At 36.5% G+C, this 19,959-nt stretch overlaps 1 protein-coding gene across 6 annotated transcripts in view; it reads right to left on the bottom strand.

The window, feature by feature from the left end:
• The window catches only part of LOC124368659 (sarcolemmal membrane-associated protein), a 142,219-nt gene that overhangs the window by 106,108 nt on the left and 16,152 nt on the right, over positions 1-19,959 (bottom strand). For all 6 annotated transcript variants that reach the window (XR_006922981.1, XM_046825915.1, XM_046825910.1 and 3 more), the window contains exons 3-6: positions 15,613-15,750; positions 12,883-13,030; positions 9,380-9,446; positions 7,544-7,619 (exon numbers count right to left, since the gene is read on the bottom strand). Coding sequence is in view for 5 of the 6 variants with exons in the window: in XM_046825915.1 (XP_046681871.1) it covers positions 7,544-7,619; positions 9,380-9,446; positions 12,883-13,030; positions 15,613-15,750 (429 nt within the window). In the remaining variant the exon portion in view is untranslated. The remainder of the gene's footprint in view (positions 1-7,543; positions 7,620-9,379; positions 9,447-12,882; positions 13,031-15,612; positions 15,751-19,959) is intronic.

Here is a 19,959-nt window from a genome sequence, read left to right as displayed (position 1 = left end):
ATATTCAAAATTCCAAGTGTTTGTAACATTGCTACCAACAATATTGTTGTAAAGGCAATAAAGAATTGATTTATTTATTCATTTATTACAAACAAATCAGTGGGCAAATATGTTTGACTAGACTGATAAGCCATCTGACACTACAATCTAATCACACCAAGTCAACACGGTTTCTTGTTGGGAAATTCAAAAGCAACAGCCATGTCTCATCTAATTAAAATCATTGTCGAACAAAAAGAAAATTATCAATTTTTCCCTGCTGTTTTCCTGACTTCAGTAAGGTGTTCAACTGCTTAGGACATCAACTTCTGACCAACATGTTGGAACATCTTGGAATAAAGAGCCTTGCAAATGATTGGTTCTTAAGTTATCTAACTGGATGATGTCAAACGGACAATGTTTAACTTCAACGGACAACAGGCAACCAGAGAAAAACAAATAGGACCACCCCACAGCCCATAACAGAGCATTAAACAAAATCCTTGGGGCTAACAATAGACAAGGACTTGTCGTGGAACACACATACTGACCATGTCTGCAAAACAATCAGCACAGGTGTCTATGCAGTGCGATGAATAAAATGGTTCATTGGATTGGAGCAGCTAAAACTGCTTACTATGCTCTTGCAGAGTTACATATAAAATAAGGCCTATCTGCATGTGGAGCAACTTTGGCAACAACAACAATCATACCGCCAATGAGTTCAATCTCAAGGAACAATGACCTATAATCACCCTCTCCATTCAGGAGGTTATCCTCTATGCGGACAAACTGTTTGAGAAATGCAAAACCTCACTAGAAAAAATATATCAGAAGGCATATGATAAAGTACTGAGAGAAAGGATATGGGAGAGTATGAGAAAGAGAGGATTGCGTGAGGGAATAGTAGAAAGAATAAAGAACCTGTACGGCATATGTAAAAACAGGGTAAGAATTGAAGAAAAATATACGGAAACTTTTAAAACAGAGAGAGGAGTAAGGCAGGGAAGCATATTGTCACCCTTCCTTTTCAATATTATAATGGATGAAATTATTCTAGAAGTACAAGGAAACAGAGGAGCAGAAGAACTTAAGACAATAACATATGCGGATGACATAATGATATGGGAAAATAGGGAAGAAGAGTTAGAACGAGAGTTGAACAAATGGGCAAAAGTGGCGAAGAAATATGGTTTAGAGATGAACATACAAAAATGTAAAGTAATGAAAGTAGAGAGAAGGGAAGGAAATAACAAAGAAGTGTTAGTTGAAGGAAAAAGACTTGAAAAGGTGAAGGAATTCTGTTATTTAGGAAGTATCATAACAGATAGGGGCACAATAAGAGAAGAGATAGGAAACATAATATGGAAGAGTGGAAAGTTTTTCAATATGGTGAAGAAGATTGTGTGGAGTTGGAACATTGGGAAAGAATCAAAAGTATTGATGTATAAATCTTATTTTCAACCAATTTTATTATATGGATCAGAGACGTGGACGTGGACTAAAATTGATTTAAGCAGATTGCAAGCTGCAGAAATGAGATTTTTAAGAGGGATAGAGAAGACTACAAGAAGAGATAGAATAAGGAACAAAGTAACAAGAGAAAGATAGTAGAGGATTACATACAAGGCATGGTATGCACCTAAATCAAATAGGAAAGATTTGGCTGGCGCAGGAAATCTGCAAGGCCGCGGAGAGTACCAAGCAACCACTACCGCCTGGGTGTGATGACTCTACAGAGGAACTGGAATTAATACAACCTTTATTAGCACCTTCGGAAAACTTAACAGTAACCGCCTCAAACCACCATCCATAACATGTACAGGTTATTTAGAAGAACAGCCTAACTTTAATTTGATGTTCTGGAATGTGTGTAGTATACTAAACAAACTCCCTCTCATCGATATTTTAAATAGTCAATATAAGACAGATGTACTGTGTATTGCAGAACACTGGTTGTCCTCAACTGATATAAACAATTTAGTGATACCTGGCTATGTTATCGCTGACTTTTTCGCAAGAGAAAAACATATTCATGGGGGTGTGCTTATCTGTGTTAAGGAAGGAACTGAATTTGTTTTTTATGATAAATTGTCTTGTTTCTCGGAGGAACTTGTTTGTGAATTAGCGGCAATAATGCTGCCAACTTGGAAAACGCTAGTGGTAACTTTCTATAGATCTCCAGCAGGTAACTTATCACTATTCTATGATAAGTTATATGACATTCTGTCCTTCCTGCATTATAATAAATGTAATATAGTCTTTGTGGGTGACTTCAATGTCAATTTTCTTAACAGAAATGACTCAGAGGCCATAGTACTATTCAACCTCATTGACAGTTTTGGACTAAATATTACTGTTGATGAAGTTACAAGACCTACCCTTGGAGGAGATGCAACAAAGGGTAGTTGTATTGATAATCTGCTGACGACTATTCATCGAGATAAGGGAAAATCTTCAGTCATTCACACTGGTGCTTCAGACCATATGGCCATCCTCTTCAAAGCTACTTTAGACAATGTAATGTCTAGGATTATACCACAAATGTTTATTGTTAGACCCATTTCTACTTTGGGCTCCTCACTTTTTGCGTCTTACCTAGGTCTCACTAATTGGAATGATATTTATGTTATTAAGTCAAATGTTAACCTTAAGTTTAAGTTATTTTTAGAAAAGTTCTTATTGGCTCTGAACTGTGCTATGCCTTTAAAAAATAAGAAATCTAAATCTAAACAAGTAAATGTTGCCTGGTATCATGAAGGTCTAAATAAGACAAAGCAGGAGCTTGATAGACTTTATTATATTATAAAAAACACAAGCAATGAGAAAAATATTGATATTAGAAATAAATATAGAAATCTTAAAAATGTTTACAGAAATGAAATAAAAAAAGCAAAGCTTGACTTTAATAACACTTTACTTGATAAAGCAACAAACAAAAGTAAAGCTGCTTGGAGCATTATTAATAAATCAGTCAGGGCTAATAGTATGTCATCTAACTCATCCTATGTACTGGAACCTGATAGTTTTAATTCATATTTTGTTGGCTCAGTTTTGTAGACTTGCAAAAGTATTCCACCTAGCAATAATGACTATTCTTTCTACCTTGGTAAGCACTGTGCTCAGTGGAACTCTACAGTAAGCTTTTGCCTGAATGAATTTAAAGTGGAAGATGTTCATGCAGCTATACTTAGTTTAAGTAATAGCACATGTCTCGATTGTTATGGTATAAGTGCTCCTATTCTGAAAATGGCTGCCAACTCAATCTGTGAAATTCTAACTTATTTATATAATGAAAGTGTTAGGACAGGTATTTTTCCTGATGTACTAAAGATAAACAAAGTGATTCCAGTACATAAGAGGGGTCCAAAGGACCAAACTTGTAATTATAGGCCTATAACTATTGTTACAGCAGTGTCAAAGGTGTTGGAGCGGCTAGTTCATAAGCAGTTGGTTTGCTATCTCGAAACCAATAATTTACTCAGCACTTGTCAATTTGGGTTTCGAGCTGAGCGGTGTACCGTTGGCGCAGTCCAGTCCTTCATAAATGATTGCTTTGATGGTTTGGAACTAAAAAAATCTGTCAAGTTCAGATCTTATGACTTATCCAGAGCCTTTGATACTGTAAATCATAATATTCTATTAAATAAACTTAGGTCTTATGGTTTTAGTCAACTTGCTGTCAGTTTCTTTGACTCATATCTCTCAAATAGGTGTCAATATGTATATTTAAATGGCTCTATGTCAGAAACTAGGCCTGTTAAGCTAGGTGTTCCTCAGGGATCCATTTTGGGACCTACTTTATTTATTTTGTATATAAATGACTTGCCTCTTAATCTCAATGACAATTATGTTAGTACGTATTTGTTTGCTGATGACTTGGGTCTCAAGGTCTGCGCAAAAACGAGGAACGAATGTAATGAGCTACTTAGTGTTAAGACCGCAATTGTAGATGATTGGTGTGCAGCAAATAAGCTCTGTGTAAATGATAAAAAAATTCAAGATTTACATATTACCTTATCTAATAGGCCTAGTGATAATGAGGACTTAAGTCTTAAGTTTCTTGGCATTTTTATACAACCCAATCTTAAATGGCAAACTCATATTGATTATGTAGCTTCTCGAATTTCCCGAGGTATTTTTCTTATAAGATCCCTTAATGGAACTATTTCTGCTAAACACTTGCTTTTTATGTACTATGCCTATATTCATAGTTTCTTAACATACGGAGTAACTTTGTGGGGCCAATCTCAGATTGCGAATAAACTGTTTGTGTTACAAAAAAGAGCAGTCAGGCTTATATGTAATGTCCAGAGTCGTGAGCACTGTAAACCACTGTTTGTAAAATTAGGTGTATTAACATTGCCGTCTATTTATGTATTAAATGTTTTGTTATATGTCAGAGATAATTTATCATTATTTATTAATCAATGTGATGTTCATAGTTATAGTACTCGTAATAGAAATAATGTAGTTGTACCAAAATGTAACTTTGCTAGCACTCAAGTCAGTTTTAGATATCAGGGAATCAAATATTACAATGCTTTGCCCAATCATATCAAGGTATTAAACAGATCAAACTTTAAAAATGTTGTAAAGAAAATGTTAGTAGATTCATGTTTGTACACTGTTGATGAATTTTTAACTGTGATAAGAAGTAAGGCTATTTAAAGTAAGCTATAGATTATTTATAATATGACGTTGTTATATACATATTGTATTCTGACAATAAACCATTTGAATTTGAATTGAAGGTAGTTTCACTGCAAGAGACAATGGAAAGAAGAAGAATACAGTGGATGGGGCATGTGAAGAGGATGGGAGATAATAGAATGCCTAGAATAGCACTGGAGAAGGAGGAAAGAGGAAGAAGACCAAGAGGAAGACCGAGAGGAAGATGGGAGGACCAAGTGTGGAAAGACATAGAGAGAAGGGGACTACAGAAAATACAGGTGGTGGAAGAGGAGACCTGGAATGAGAGACAAAAGTGGAGGAGGCTGTGTACGACGACCCGTGATAACGGAAACGTCGGATGATGATGATGATGATGACTAGAAAAAATTGCAAGAGCTAAGAGCATGTACACCTTGAAGGAATTTATAGAAAATCCAAATGGTGAATGGACTGACAATTCCTGATAAACAGCAACACTGCGGTAACAGAACTTGTACTCTATGCATAACAAATTTGACGTCATGTTTATTCTTGAAGAATGAATGTAAATAAAGATTAGGTTGATTGAGTGATTTTTTTATGATCAACAAGCAAGTTCCAGTTGGTCAAAAGTCATTCCAGAATTTTAGTTCACTCTAATTCATTTTTAAATGATCCTTTAAATGGTATAATCGGCTGATTAAATAATTTGGTATTATTAGAAAAAAATAGAGTAAAATTAGTTTTACTTTCATCACCTAATAATTTTATGTTGATCAATAAAAAAATAATATTTTATTAAGAATTCCAGAAGAATTCAAATCCAAAGTTATATAAATTAAAATAACAAAGTTTAACATTAGCAAATAAACTAATTTTATTTTATGGATAAGTTTGATTAATTGTGATAAACATTTTGAAGTAAATAAGACATAAAATAAGAAAATGATTGTTATTATGATATATGTTGTAGTGATCTTTGACTTTAAATATCTTGTTATTAGAACTGGTGAAGTTCGTTACCAATTGTTCTTTTTTTATCTATCGTGTTTGTAAAAAGGGTTTTGTGTCAAATAAATAAATAAAAGAAGTCTTAAAGTAGACTCTTGTGGTAGACCATTTTCAATTTCTAATAGTGGAGAAGAATTGTATGTTATTATTTTCTTCAATCCATGACTAATTTGTTAAATAATATTTAAACAAAGTTACACAATTTTTTGAAATGGTAATAGAGTTTTGTTGATCTAAAAGCGAATTCACTGTCAATCTGTTAGTCACACATATAGCGCTCTATATTAATTGTCAAGTAATATTATACATAATATTTTTTCATTCACCATATATTTACATCTTTTAAGGAGGCATATAGTAAATTCAACACACTTATTTACGATATTCATAATGTTTGTTCTGGAAATAACAACTTAATCACATACATAACAAACGAAACTGACTTTCACATAAGTTAACCAATAACTTTCACTGCCGTGACCTGTTATTGAAAATATACCAATCATCAAAGTTACCAATTGGCGGGAAACAGGTGTACACATATGGACACATTTACGCGTGTCTTGCACACAACTTGGACACCAAAGACATGTAAATGTGTTATCAGAAGTGGATATGTTTTTTTTTTTTTAATTCAAATTAACCCATTCGTGACTGAATAAATTACTATAATTTTTGGACTACAGAACTGGATATTTTCCATGCTTTCGTGTAAGAACAGGTGCACTTTGCATAACACTTATTGTATAACATGCTATGAATATTATAAATGTATCTTAGTTATTCCTTTTTATTGTATGAACACAAAATGTTAGTTTTTTTAAATATTCATATATTTTGCACTATTTACAAATTTTTATTATACTTCTTTAGAAGTTGGTTTGGTTGTGAAACACCTCAAAATATGTTTCCAGATAAAGTGGAAAATGACACTTTTTACATTGGTACACTGTTTTACTTCTTTTTCCCTGTGAGGCACAAACTGAACATTTTCTTGAGGGCCTGGCTTTGGTGGTTGGAGGTATCTTTTCAATAAAATGCCCCCAAAACTTTCCTTGAAGGCGCAGTGGTGATTCTCCACAAGCGGAAGGCCTACCAAAGGGTTACCTGAGCCCAAAAGGTTTCGTCACAGAAGTGATTGAACACATCTGATTCAGTGCAGTTTTCTCTTAACTGCCTCGAAATTATAGGATTTATTTCATGATTGCCGGTAAAACGCATTGTACAACAGTATGTGATCCAACACTCCATGTAAAATCATAAGGCCTAGCCGGTGGGTTATCGTCACTTTCATTATCACTGCTGTCATCGTTTGTACCATCAGACATTTCATTATTTTCATGTATCATATCATCTTGTTCACTGTCACTTTCCTCATCATCACTTTTATCTAAAACATTAGCAACGTAAGCCACAAAATCATCCGAATTTACGAACACATCATTCTGATCGCGAGACGCCATCTTGACTGTTTACAAACAAAAGAAAGCTGTTTTGCCAAGATGATTTGAGGGAATATCAGATGATTTTCAGCAACGAAGAAGAAGAAAAACATAGACTAGAATATTGAGAACAAAATATGCAGCAAATGTGAATGCCTCTGCGATCTATCGGCAATATATTCAACTACGTCGATGTCGTGTCTAGCGGACGGGCGCGGACCTTTAGTCGTTGGGCCGTGCGAAGTGAAGGACGGAAACTGCCCGTCCAATGTCTTGAATGGGTTAAAAGTTGCTTACTCAAAACTTTTGATAAAGTTAGTGATATTGGTAAATATTAAATATTACTTTACGAAATCGAAGCACATGATGGACTGTAGAGAAATTTAAGTACAAATTATGGACCACTAACTGTATGGTTTACTTCCATCTGCTTAAAATACAACTACGAATTACATTACCTGAATGTATTGATTAAGCTGATACAAGTCTTCAACTGCCACTGATCCTACACCACTCAAAACTGAACTCGATGGACTGAAATCAAACACATAGGAATACATGTGAATTAACAAAGTCAATAATAATATACTAAATATACTATATCAATTTGGATTTCCAAAATATTTTTTTTAAATTATTTCCAATCTGTATCTGATGGAAGTATAAGAAGCACTTGCTCTGTTTCTAGTGCAATTATTAAAATTTGGATATATGTCTAAAGTATTATTTTTATATTTGTGTACATGTTACATGTATTTAGTGTCCAAAAAGTATCCGACCTTGACGTCTGGCATGAACTGACGTTACTCGGCGGCAACGGCAATCTGGTCCCCTTCAAAGTACTACCTTATTCCAACGCTCCGCCAACTTCCAGAAATACTCCTTAAATTCATTTTGCAGAATGGCTAACAGGTCCTTCATCGCATTTTGTTTTATTTGTTCAACATCGTCAAATTTTTTCCTTTCAAAGGAATTTTTAATTTCGGAAATAGCCAGAAGTCACAAGGAGCTATGTCAGGACTGTAGGGAGGCTATCGTAGTTGGTTGATGTCGTGTTTGACTAAAAAACGCTGAATAAGATTTGAGGAATGAGCTGGCGCGTTGTCATGGTGCAGGATCCAGTCACGGCTTGTCCACAGTTCAGGTCGTTTCCTTTGCACTGCATCTCGTAGCCGCCTTAGGACCTCAAGATAATACTCCTTATTCACTGTCTGGCCTCTTGGAGCATATTCGTGATGAACAACACCGTCCTGGTCAAAAAAAAAAAAACTGTCAGCATTGTCTTGACATTGCTTTGACTTTATCTTGCTTTTTTCGGCCGTTGCTCTTTACGAGTTTTCCACTGTGAAGATTGAGCCTTTGTTTCAGGGTCGTACCCATAAACCCATGACTCATCACCAGTAATAACTTGTTTAAATAGCCCTGGGTCACTTTTTATCAAATCCAGATTGTCCTGTGCAATTTCAAGTCGACAGTTCTTTTGGTCTTCTGTCAACAGCCGAGGAACAAATTTTGCCGCAACACGGTTCATTTTTTTAATATTCATGTAAAATGTTGCAAACTGACGATTTTGGTATTCCTAAATCTTCTTCCAGCTCTTGGACAGTTTTCATTAATTGCTGCACAAACTCGTTCAACATTTTCAGCGTTTCTGGCAGTTGAAGGCCTGCCAGATCGGTCATTACTCTCCACTGATATGCAGCCATTTTTAAACCGCCTAAACCACTCTTTTATTTGTGTATCGCCCATAGACATGTCACCATAAACTGTCCGTATCATAGTAATCGTCTCTGATGCTGAATGGCCAAGTTTTTGGCAAAATTTAATGCAAATGCGCTGCTCAACACAGTCATATTGAAATGTGACGCACACACATGGCAGTACTGTACGGAACAGAGCGCTGTGAGTCACTGAATGACCGGATCGTATTCAATGCCTAATATGGGAAGGAGTAGGCTCGCCCCTCCCCTCCAATAACCGGTTCGAGCAGGTCGGTTACACTGCGGCCGCCTACTGGTTGGTGGTCGGATACTTTTTGGACAGACCTCCTATAAATATAAATATTTAAACAGTTTTGTTTTGTTATTGTTTATAATTATTAATGTAATCAAACAAGTTATTTCAAATTAATTTCACTAAAATGGTTTAGTTGATATATTTGTGAAATTTTTCTAAAATGGTATAATTAATTTGTGTATTTACATGTTTACAAATATAATTAATGTGTAACCATATATAGTTAACTAGTTGCTAATTTTCCAATAATTGTAAGTTTAAGAGACGTCTTCACTAACCTGGCTTTGGCTTCCTTGCCATCAGGCAGATAGAGTTTCAAATTCGCAACAATACAGCCATGAGTTACTGCAAAAAAGTTTTAAATGTATAAATCCATATGAAAAATGTTAATAAAATAATAATACAATACAAATAATGCCAATCTAACTCAAACATAAATTAATCTTTCTCAGCATCCTATTTCAGAATTATTGCTTATGCTAATATCTAAGACTAACAATGCATTATGAGCTTACTAATGAGGAATACAAAAGATGGCTTGGGAAATCTTAAAATAGTTAGCTCTGGAGACGCTTGACTGGATCCATCCCGTGGCAATGCATCAGTACATCTCTCCTATCTTACACAACATTTCTTTGTTCAAGGTACATTAAACAGTTTATACTTACTATTTCATTTTTTGCATAATTTCAATTTATTTACAATGTTATTTTTTGAATTTTTTATCTGATTCTATGAACTTAAAGCAATTGTATATGTTACACAAGTTTGAACTGGTGTATACTTGCAGAAATTTGTTGCAACCTCTTTTATTGGTTAAGAGTTAGCGAAGCTGGCTGATCAAGTACAGCAGCAACCAAGATTAGCAGGATATCTCAAGAATAGATTGTCCTACAGACAGATTTTGTATAGTTTGTGATCACTTAGTTGACAGCAAAATCTTCCTCCTGTCTATCTGTCTTACACAGGATATCTTGACAACGAACCGTGCGATAGACTTGAAATTTTGTATGAAGCTCCATTTCTACATAGACAAGATCAAATTTCAATAAGATGCATATCCGTCTATAGGATTTGGCTGAGTTCTGTGAAGCTTGTTACATGGGAAAGACTGAGTTCGATAGTGGCCGAGTTTTATCAAAACCTATTATTCAGGGGTTATTAAGCTATGGGTTTGAGGTTTAAACAAGGATGAAACAATTTCTATAGGTGAAAGATCGATGTCTGATCTGGCCAGTGCCGTCCAGGACATACACACATCAACAGTGGGTTCGGAAGAGGGACAACAGTGTTCCTCACATTACAAAAGATTATTTTTAGTACATTTTGTTTTTGATGGCAGTTAGATCAAGTTAACTTTTTGGGCAATGGGCTGAACCACATATTGCTGAGATAACGCCCATACTGTCAGAACTTGGCAAAGCCTGTTATGCGACATACAGTCTGATGTAAAAATGATTGTATATTATTTCTGGCACTTGAATTTATGGAATGAATAGAAAGATATTTTATTCAAAATATATATATATATATATATATATATATATATATATATATATATATATTGTGTTCTCTTTTGAAGCTTAATGTTTGAATTCTAAATACTCAATTGGCTTTCTTTGTTTAGTTATTTATTTATTCTTAGTAAACATTCAAGTTTCTGGTTGGTATTTTCCCTAAACAACCACTTAGTTTATGCAGTTGGTAATGAGACAAAATGTTTTAACCCTTTGCGGATGAATCCAGATAAAATGACCCACATAAGACTTGAGTTTATGGAGGATGGGTTTCAGATATATCCACAAAATGAGAACAGAACAAAACCATACCATTTTATTTTTTACGTAAAACTATATTTATCAGAAGCAATTTACAAAAATATAAATTGAAGCTCTCAAAACACGAAGTGAACGATCACTTTTAAGGGAACTTTGTTTTGTGCATTGGCAACACTGCAGTCTTATATATTAATCATGCCTTTTTTGCCATAAAATCATCAAAAAAATTATTTGGTACAGCCCACACTCAGTTTTACATAAAAATGTGTTAAAAAAATATGTTTCCATGGGCATTTTTTTGCAATTTTCAAGCATAAAAAACGTGAGGTAATTTGTTGATATTCAGCTATCCACAAAGGGTTAATAGCTTATTTACTACTATTTATATATAAGCAATGATTAATTGAGGGCTTTGTTTGGATGACTATGTGGTAACTAATCTAAATTCATAATCTTAAGGTTATTATTATAAACTAATATTTAGTGATAAACGGCCATGAAAATTGTTAGTTCAGTAGAAATCCGTATAAGAAAATCAATTTACCAAAGTATGATTGTATTATTTGTTGAAGTGAATAAAAACCAGACTCTACCCAACAGAAACTATATTTGTGGTAAGAAAACATAACTGGTTTTAAGTAATAGTAACTTACCCAGTGCACAATATAAGAATAATCTACTGGGTAGTTACAACTAATACACTATTATCATACATATTGCTTTTGTCAGATAACAGCTTCAGCCATAGAACCACACAGATGTAAAAATCATACAACTCTTGGTTATTGTTTTGAATTCTACAAGTATTTTGATATCTATTAAAGTCATTTACAAATGTGTACTACAATCTGAATAGGATTAGGAATCTTTTTGAATGTAGGGGGACTTATTTTACTCATTATAGTCCATTAAAAATGTATCAATATAATTTAGGTGTTCTTTTTAATGTCTCTAGGAAGAAGAACAGAAACATCCTCTCAATCTGGTTAAGGTAAGACTGCTCTTCATATCTATAAAAACGCTAATGTTACTTAAATAATACATTACATGGCTTATTGGGCTCTACAGTGTAGCTCCATATATATTTATAATCTAATGGTTGCTGAATAAAAAACTTTTGAACAATGTGTGCTCTCATAGCTCTTTGACAGTCTGTTGGCCGTTCCTGGGACTTGAGGCTACACAGAAGTAAATGGCCTACTTATAACTCTTTGACAATCTATTGGCCATTCCTGGGACTTGAGGCTACACAGAAGTAAATGGCCTACTTATAACTCTTTGACAGTCTGTTGGCCGTTCCTGGGACTTGAGGATACACAGAAGCAAATGGCCTACTTATTACTCTTTGACAGTCTGTTGGCCGTTCCTGGGACTTAAGGCTACACAGAAGCAAATGGCCTACTTATTACTCTTTGACAGTCTGTTGGCCGTTCTTGGGACTTGAGGCTACACAGAAGCAAATGGCCTACTTATAACTCTTTGACAGTCTGTTGGCCGTTCCTGGGACTTGAGGCTACACAGAAGCAAATGGCCTACTTATTACTCTTTGACAGTCTGTTGGCCGTTCTTGGGACTTGAGGCTACACAGAAGTAAATGGACTGTTTATAACTCTTTGAGAGTCTGTTGGCCGTTCCTGGGACTCGAGGATACACAGAAGCAACTGGCTTGTTTTTATAATAAGTAGTGTTCATTTGTGTGACAAACAATATATGTATATTTTTCAGTTTAACACAGTGTGTAACTAACCATATTCACACCAGCACCATATTCATTCTCTGTAAATGATATGCTAATGATGTTTAGATAATCAGATTCAACAGAACAGTGGAGATCATTATATTATGATAAAAATGGAAGTTCTTTGCTACATTATCTATCATTTGCATAAATCCTCACACCCTTTTGCTCTTTTGGCAAGTACTTAATAAAAATAGACTGACATAAGGATTAATAGTCCAATTCGGGCCAAACCCAAATATTATAACTAATTCAATGCACCAACCTTTACGAGAATTTTCCAAAACGTCGACTCCAAACTGCACAATGTCTCCGGAGCTGACCTCCCTAGGTACAGACTCTTCACCAGATTTGCTGAGCCTCTGATTATTGATGAAAGTTCCATTGCTGCTCTTTGTGTCTTGCAGATAGAACTGCAACAAATATTTTACTGAGAGTGTAACTAGAAGCATAGCCGCTAGTACATCAAATTAAAAATAAAGAATTTTCATAGACCTAATGTCACTGACCTACATCAGACTTAATGTTGTTCTGCTTTAATTTAATTATGGATTAAAATAAAACCTCACATATCAGATAGTTGTGAAATACTATTGTTATTTAGGAAACCTAACAATAAAATAGTAAAATAAACTTGCCTTATATTTAACTAAAACATTTGTTTTATTTTTAAGATAGAACAAAAGACTAAAATGCCTAAATATGAATGCATTTAGGAACACAACATTATTCATCAGGGATAGAGATATTATTAACAGTCATATCATCTACCTTCTATTCTCAGTTCTAACTCTTTCTAACATCTAACACTTTGTCATGTGTACTGGTTACAGTCCCAAGGAAGTATTGTGAAAGTTTTCTGCTATCGATGTGCGGTAAATTCTTGATCTGTACAATACATAGACACTGGTACCGAACAGTCCCTTCCATAGTTACCAACAGAATGTAATTGATTACTGGGTCTTAAAATTTTCCGTATTTGCCTTAAGCTAATACCTTACACAAAAATACCATCACGACTACACAACTATACAGTAAATAAATACAAAAAAGGCTGTAGTTCAAGTGACAATGTGTTCGTTAGATTGGGACTAAAACCACAACGTAAGGCTCCTGATAAAAGTAACGATCGGTTGGATGATTTGGTTTGAACAGACCAACTGATCATCACATGCACAGAGAAGTTGTTCAGACGAATAGTTGATTGAAGAACTGATGGGATCTCCACCAACTGCCTCCAACCAATGCCGCTCTGACTACGAAAAACTGACATATGTGGGGAATTCGCCCGGCCGGCCACCTACACAATGGTGACAATTTCAGTTCAGTCGAGGTTTGGAAGTGACTGTTATATCAAACCATAACCGCACTTTATTTACTTAAATATATATAATGTAACACCAATCAGGACGTGTGAGGAGCAATTGTTCACACTATACTGACGATCAGACGGCCGACTTTAAACACACTGTAAATAATTCGGTGACCCTCACATTGTAGTATAATTTCATGGATCACATAGAGTAAAATACGATGTTTGGGATGAATCAACTCTTGATTCAAGGAGTTGTCAAATTATTTTTTGATTTCATATTCAGCGCTGATATTAAAATTTTTTACACGGTCACTGTATCTAAAAACAGTGGACACAATATGTCATGAGGGCAAACAAAGCCCACATGTGTGGGAGAAAGTGGTCGAGCTTATCCGTGTGACGTCTTTTCATTTATCATCAGGCCAGATAAAACAGGTGTAGTTAATAAATCTGTTCTGAATGGCCTCCAGTAAACTACCTAGCGACAGCACTTGCTTATACACTTTGTTATAGCTACTATAATAATATGGCCTTACCTTTCCGTTGTTGTACCAAATAAGAGCATGATTGCGTGACAGCACTTTACAATCAAATATGCCATTACTCTGGGCGGCCCGAGCTCTAGCGACAGCACTTGCTTATATACTTTGTTATAGCTACTATAATAATATGGCCTTACCTTTCCGTTGTTGTACCAAATAAGAGCATGATTGCGTGACAGCACTTTACAATCAAATATGCCATTACTCTGGGCGGCCCGAGCTCTAGCGACAGCACTTGCTTATATACTTTGTTATAGCTACTATAATAATATGGCCTTACCTTTCCGTTGTTGTACCAAATAAGAGCATGATTGCGTGACAGCACTTTACAATCAAATATGCCATTACTCTGGGCGGCCCGAGCTCTAGCGACAGCACTTGCTTATATACTTTGTTATAGCTACTATAATAATATGGCCTTACCTTTCCGTTGTTGTACCAAATAAGAGCATGATTGCGTGACAGCACTTTACAATCAAATATGCCATTACTCTGGGCGGCCCGAGCTCTAGCGACAGCACTTGCTTATACACTTTGTTATAGCTACTATAATAATATGGCCTTACCTTTCCGTTGTTGTACCAAATAAGAGCATGATTGCGTGACAGCACTTTACAATCAAATATGCCATTACTCTGGGCGGCCCGAGCTCTAGCGACAGCACTTGCTTATACACTTTGTTATAGCTACTATAATAATATGGCCTTACCTTTCCGTTGTTGTACCAAATAAGAGCATGATTGCGTGACAGCACTTTATAATCAAATATGCCATTACTCTGGGCGGCCCGAGCTCTAGCGACAGCACTTGCTTATACACTTTGTTATAGCTACTATAATAATATGGCCTTACCTTTCCGTTGTTGTACCAAATAAGAGCATGATTGCGTGACAGCACTTTACAATCAAATATGCCATTACTCTGGGCGGCCCGAGCTCTAGCGACAGCACTTGCTTATACACTTTGTTATAGCTACTATAATAATATGGCCTTACCTTTCCGTTGTTGTACCAAATAAGAGCATGATTGCGTGACATCACTTTACAATCAAATATGCCATTACTCTGGGCGGCCCGAGCTCTAGCGACAGCACTTGCTTATACACTTTGTTATAGCTACTATAATAATATGGCCTTACCTTTCCGTTGTTGTACCAAATAAGAGCATGATTGCGTGACAGCACTTTACAATCAAATATGCCATTACTCTGGGCGGCCCGAGCTCTAGCGACAGATCTGCCAATTTTCACTGGCTGCTCAAGGGACAATGTTCGATCCTATAAAAATACGTAAGATTATAGCAAATACATTTAAAGTCAAATTTTAATACGGTCTAAAACAATGTGGTCTATAATATTACTCATCAAAAGCACTAAATGTTAATTTTAAAATATTGCTGCCTTCATGGAATCAAGGAATAATATTATCACATTGTTTTGGAGATACAAATCTACTGAGAAATAATCACCTGAGAATCCTTGATATATCCTGATTCGGACAGAGAGTGCTAACTAGGCTTTAAAATCAACTAAGGTTTAAAATCAACCACAGAAAGAACACAATGACATCTCATTGAAACTGTGAATATAAAAGTCTCCATTGAATTATGCCAAAAACGAGGTATAAATCATGGCATGCAGATCTGTAGACCAGTTTATGGCATGTGACTGGATCAGTACTGTCCACTTCATGTCACATCCATGTCAAAGATCTCTACACCAACTCGTGTTACTTATATGTTTGACAGGATCACAGTTAAGATTTTAAGAGCGGGATTCCAGTGTAAGCTAAACTCTGGTGTGTGTCTGGATTAGTATTGTCCACTTCATGACACATCCATGTCGAAGATCTCTACACCAACTCGTGTCAATGATATGTTTGACAGGATCACAGTTAAGATTTTAAGAGAGGGATTCCAGTGTAGACTAAACTCTGGTGTGTGTCTGGATTAGTATTGTCCACTTCATGACACATCCATGTCGAAGATCTCTACACCAACTCGTGTCAATGATATATTTGACAGGATCACAGAAAAGATTTTAAGAGCGGGATTCCAGTGTAGACTAAACTTTGGTGTGTGTCTGGATTAGTATTGTCCACTTTATGACACATCCACGCCGAAGATCTCTACACCAACTCGTGTCACTGATATGTTTGACAGGATCACAGTTAAGATTTTAAGAGCGGGATTCCAGTGTAGACTAAACTCTGGTGTGTGTCTGGATTAGTATTGTCCACTTCATGACACATCCATGTCGAAGATCTATACACCAACTCGTGTCACTGATATGTTTGACAGGATCACAGTTAAGATTTTAAGAGCGGGATTCCAGTGTAGACTAAACTCTGGTGTGTGTCTGGATTAGTATTGTCCACTTCATGACACATCCATGTCGAAGATCTCTACACCAACTCGTGTCAATGATATGTTTGACAGGATCACAGTTAAGATTTGAAGAGCGGGATTCCAGTGTAGACTAAACTCTGGTGTATGTCTGGATTAGTATTGTCCATTTCATGACACATCCATGTTGAAGATCTCTACACCAACTCGTGTCACTGATATGTTTGACAGGATCACAGTTAAGATTTTAAGAGCGGGATTCCAGTGTAGGCTAAACTCTGGTGTGTGTCTGGATTAGTATTGTCCACTTCATGACACATCCATGTCGAAGATCTCTACACCAACTCGTGTCAATGATATGTTTGACAGGATCACAGTTAAGATTTTAAGAGAGGGATTCCAGTGTAGACTAAACTCTGGTGTGTGTCTGGATTAGTATTGTCCACTTCATGACACATCCATGTCGAAGATCTCTACACCAACTCGTGTCAATGATATATTTGACAGGATCACAGAAAAGATTTTAAGAGCGGGATTCCAGTGTAGACTAAACTTTGGTGTGTGTCTGGATTAGTATTGTCCACTTTATGACACATCCATGTCGAAGATCTCTACACCAACTCGTGTCAATGATATGTTTGACAGGATCACAGTTAAGATTTTAAGAGAGGGATTCCAGTGTAGACTAAACTCTGGTGTGTGTCTGGATTAGTATTGTCCACTTCATGACACATCCATGTCGAAGATCTCTACACCAACTCGTGTCAATGATATGTTTGACAGGATCACAGTTAAGATTTTAAGAGAGGGATTCCAGTGTAGACTAAACTCTGGTGTGTGTCTGGATTAGTATTGTCCACTTCATGACACATCCATGTCGAAGATCTCTACACCAACTCGTGTCAATGATATATTTGACAGGATCACAGAAAAGATTTTAAGAGCGGGATTCCAGTGTAGACTAAACTCTGGTGTGTGACTGGATCAGTACTGTCCACTTCATGTCACATCCATGTCAAAGATCTCTACACCAACTCGTGTTAGTTATATGTTTGACAGGATCACAGTTAAGATTTTAAGAGAGGGATTCCAGTGTAGACTAAACTCTGGTGTGTGTCTGGATTAGTATTGTCCACTTCATGACACATCCATGTCGAAGATCTATACACCAACTCGTGTCACTGATATGTTTGACAGGATCACAGTTAAGATTTTAAGAGCAGGATTCCAGTGTAGACTAAACTTTGGTGTGTGTCTTGATTAGTATTGTCCACTTCATGACACATCCAAGTCGAAGATCTCTACACCAACTCGTATCACTGATATGTTTGACATGATCACAGTTAAGATTTTAAGAGCGGGATTCCAGTGTAGACTAAACTCTGGTGTGTGTCTGGATTAGTATTGTCCACTTCATGACACATCCATGTCGAAGATCTATACACCAACTCGTGTCACTGATATGTTTGACAGGATCACAGTTAAGATTTTAAGAGAGGGATTCCAGTGTAGACTGAACTCTGGTGTATGTCTGGATTAGTATTGTCCATTTCATGACACATCCATGCCGAAGATCTCTACACCAACTCGTGTCACTGATATGTTTGACAGGATCACAGTTAAGATTTTAAGAGCAGGATTCCAGTGTAGACTAAACTTTGGTGTGTGTCTGGATTAGTATTGTCCACTTCATGACACATCCAAGTCGAAGATCTCTACACCAACTCGTATCACTGATATGTTTGACATGATCACAGTTAAGATTTTAAGAGCGGGATTCCAGTGTAGACTAAACTCTGGTGTGTGTCTGGATTAGTATTGTCCACTTCATGACACATCCATGTCGAAGATCTATACACCAACTCGTGTCACTGATATGTTTGACAGGATCACAGTTAAGATTTTAAGAGAGGGATTCCAGTGTAGACTAAACTCTGGTGTGTGTCTGGATTAGTATTGTCCACTTCATGACACATCCATGTCGAAGATCTCTACACCAACTCGTGTCAATGATATGTTTGACAGGATCACAGTTAAGATTTGAAGAGCGGGATTCCAGTGTAGACTAAACTCTGGTGTACACCCAGCAGGGATCACTTCTGGCTGGTTTATACCTACCAGTTGAACCCACCACTGGGCACAGCAAAATCCGATGTGCTACTTCAATCTGGGCAACCTTATGGATGTCCAGTAGCGGCACATCACTAACCGCAAATGTTGAGATTCTGGGATTCATGGGCAATTCGATAGGTCTAGCCTACTGTGGAGGATGGCTGTTGGAGTTGGTGGGGTTTTGTTCCCTTACCTCAGAGGCTCTTGTTAACCTCAACAAGGTGTGGCACCCCCTGCCTACTTTGACTGGAGAGGCTGGTTCACAGCTGGCCTCCCTTCTTCCGGGATGACTTTGAGATGTAGTGCCCTAATTCTTCCTCATGGATCTCGATAGGAGGCGGCCCCTACTCCCTAACCTTACCCATCCTGAATACCCTATCACTCCGGAAGCAGCGCAAAGGTCCTTACAGGACTAAGTGCAATTTATAAGCTTCTTGTCCTAAGAGAACAAAAAAAAAAAAAAAAAAAAAAACTCTGGTGTATGTCTGGATTAGTATTGTCCATTTCATGACACATCCATGTTGAAGATCTCTACACCAACTCGTGTCACTAATATGTTTGACAGGATCACAGTTAAGATTTTAAGAGCGGGATTCCAGTGTAGGCTAAACTCTGGTGTGTGACTGGATCAGTACTGTCCACTTCATGTCACATCCATGTCAAAGATCTCTACACCAACTCGTGTTAGTTATATGTTTGACAGGATCACAGTTAAGATTTAAAGAGCGGGATTCCAGTGTAAGCTAAACTCTGGTGTGTGTCTGGATTAGTATTGTCCACTTCATGACACATCCATGTCGAAGATCTCTACACCAACTCGTGTCAATGATATGTTTGACAGGATCACAGTTAAGATTTTAAGAGAGGGATTCCAGTGTAGACTAAACTCTGGTGTGTGTCTGGATTAGTATTGTCCACTTCATGACACATCCATGTCGAAGATCTCTACACCAACTCGTGTCACTGATATGTTTGACAGGATCACAGTTAAGATTTTAAGAGCAGGATTCCAGTGTAGACTAAACTTTGG

Source organism: Homalodisca vitripennis, chromosome X (genome assembly GCF_021130785.1).
Source record: "Homalodisca vitripennis isolate AUS2020 chromosome X, UT_GWSS_2.1, whole genome shotgun sequence".
NCBI classification, from domain to species: domain Eukaryota; kingdom Metazoa; phylum Arthropoda; class Insecta; order Hemiptera; family Cicadellidae; genus Homalodisca; species Homalodisca vitripennis.
This window is presented reverse-complemented; position numbering and strand designations above follow the sequence as displayed.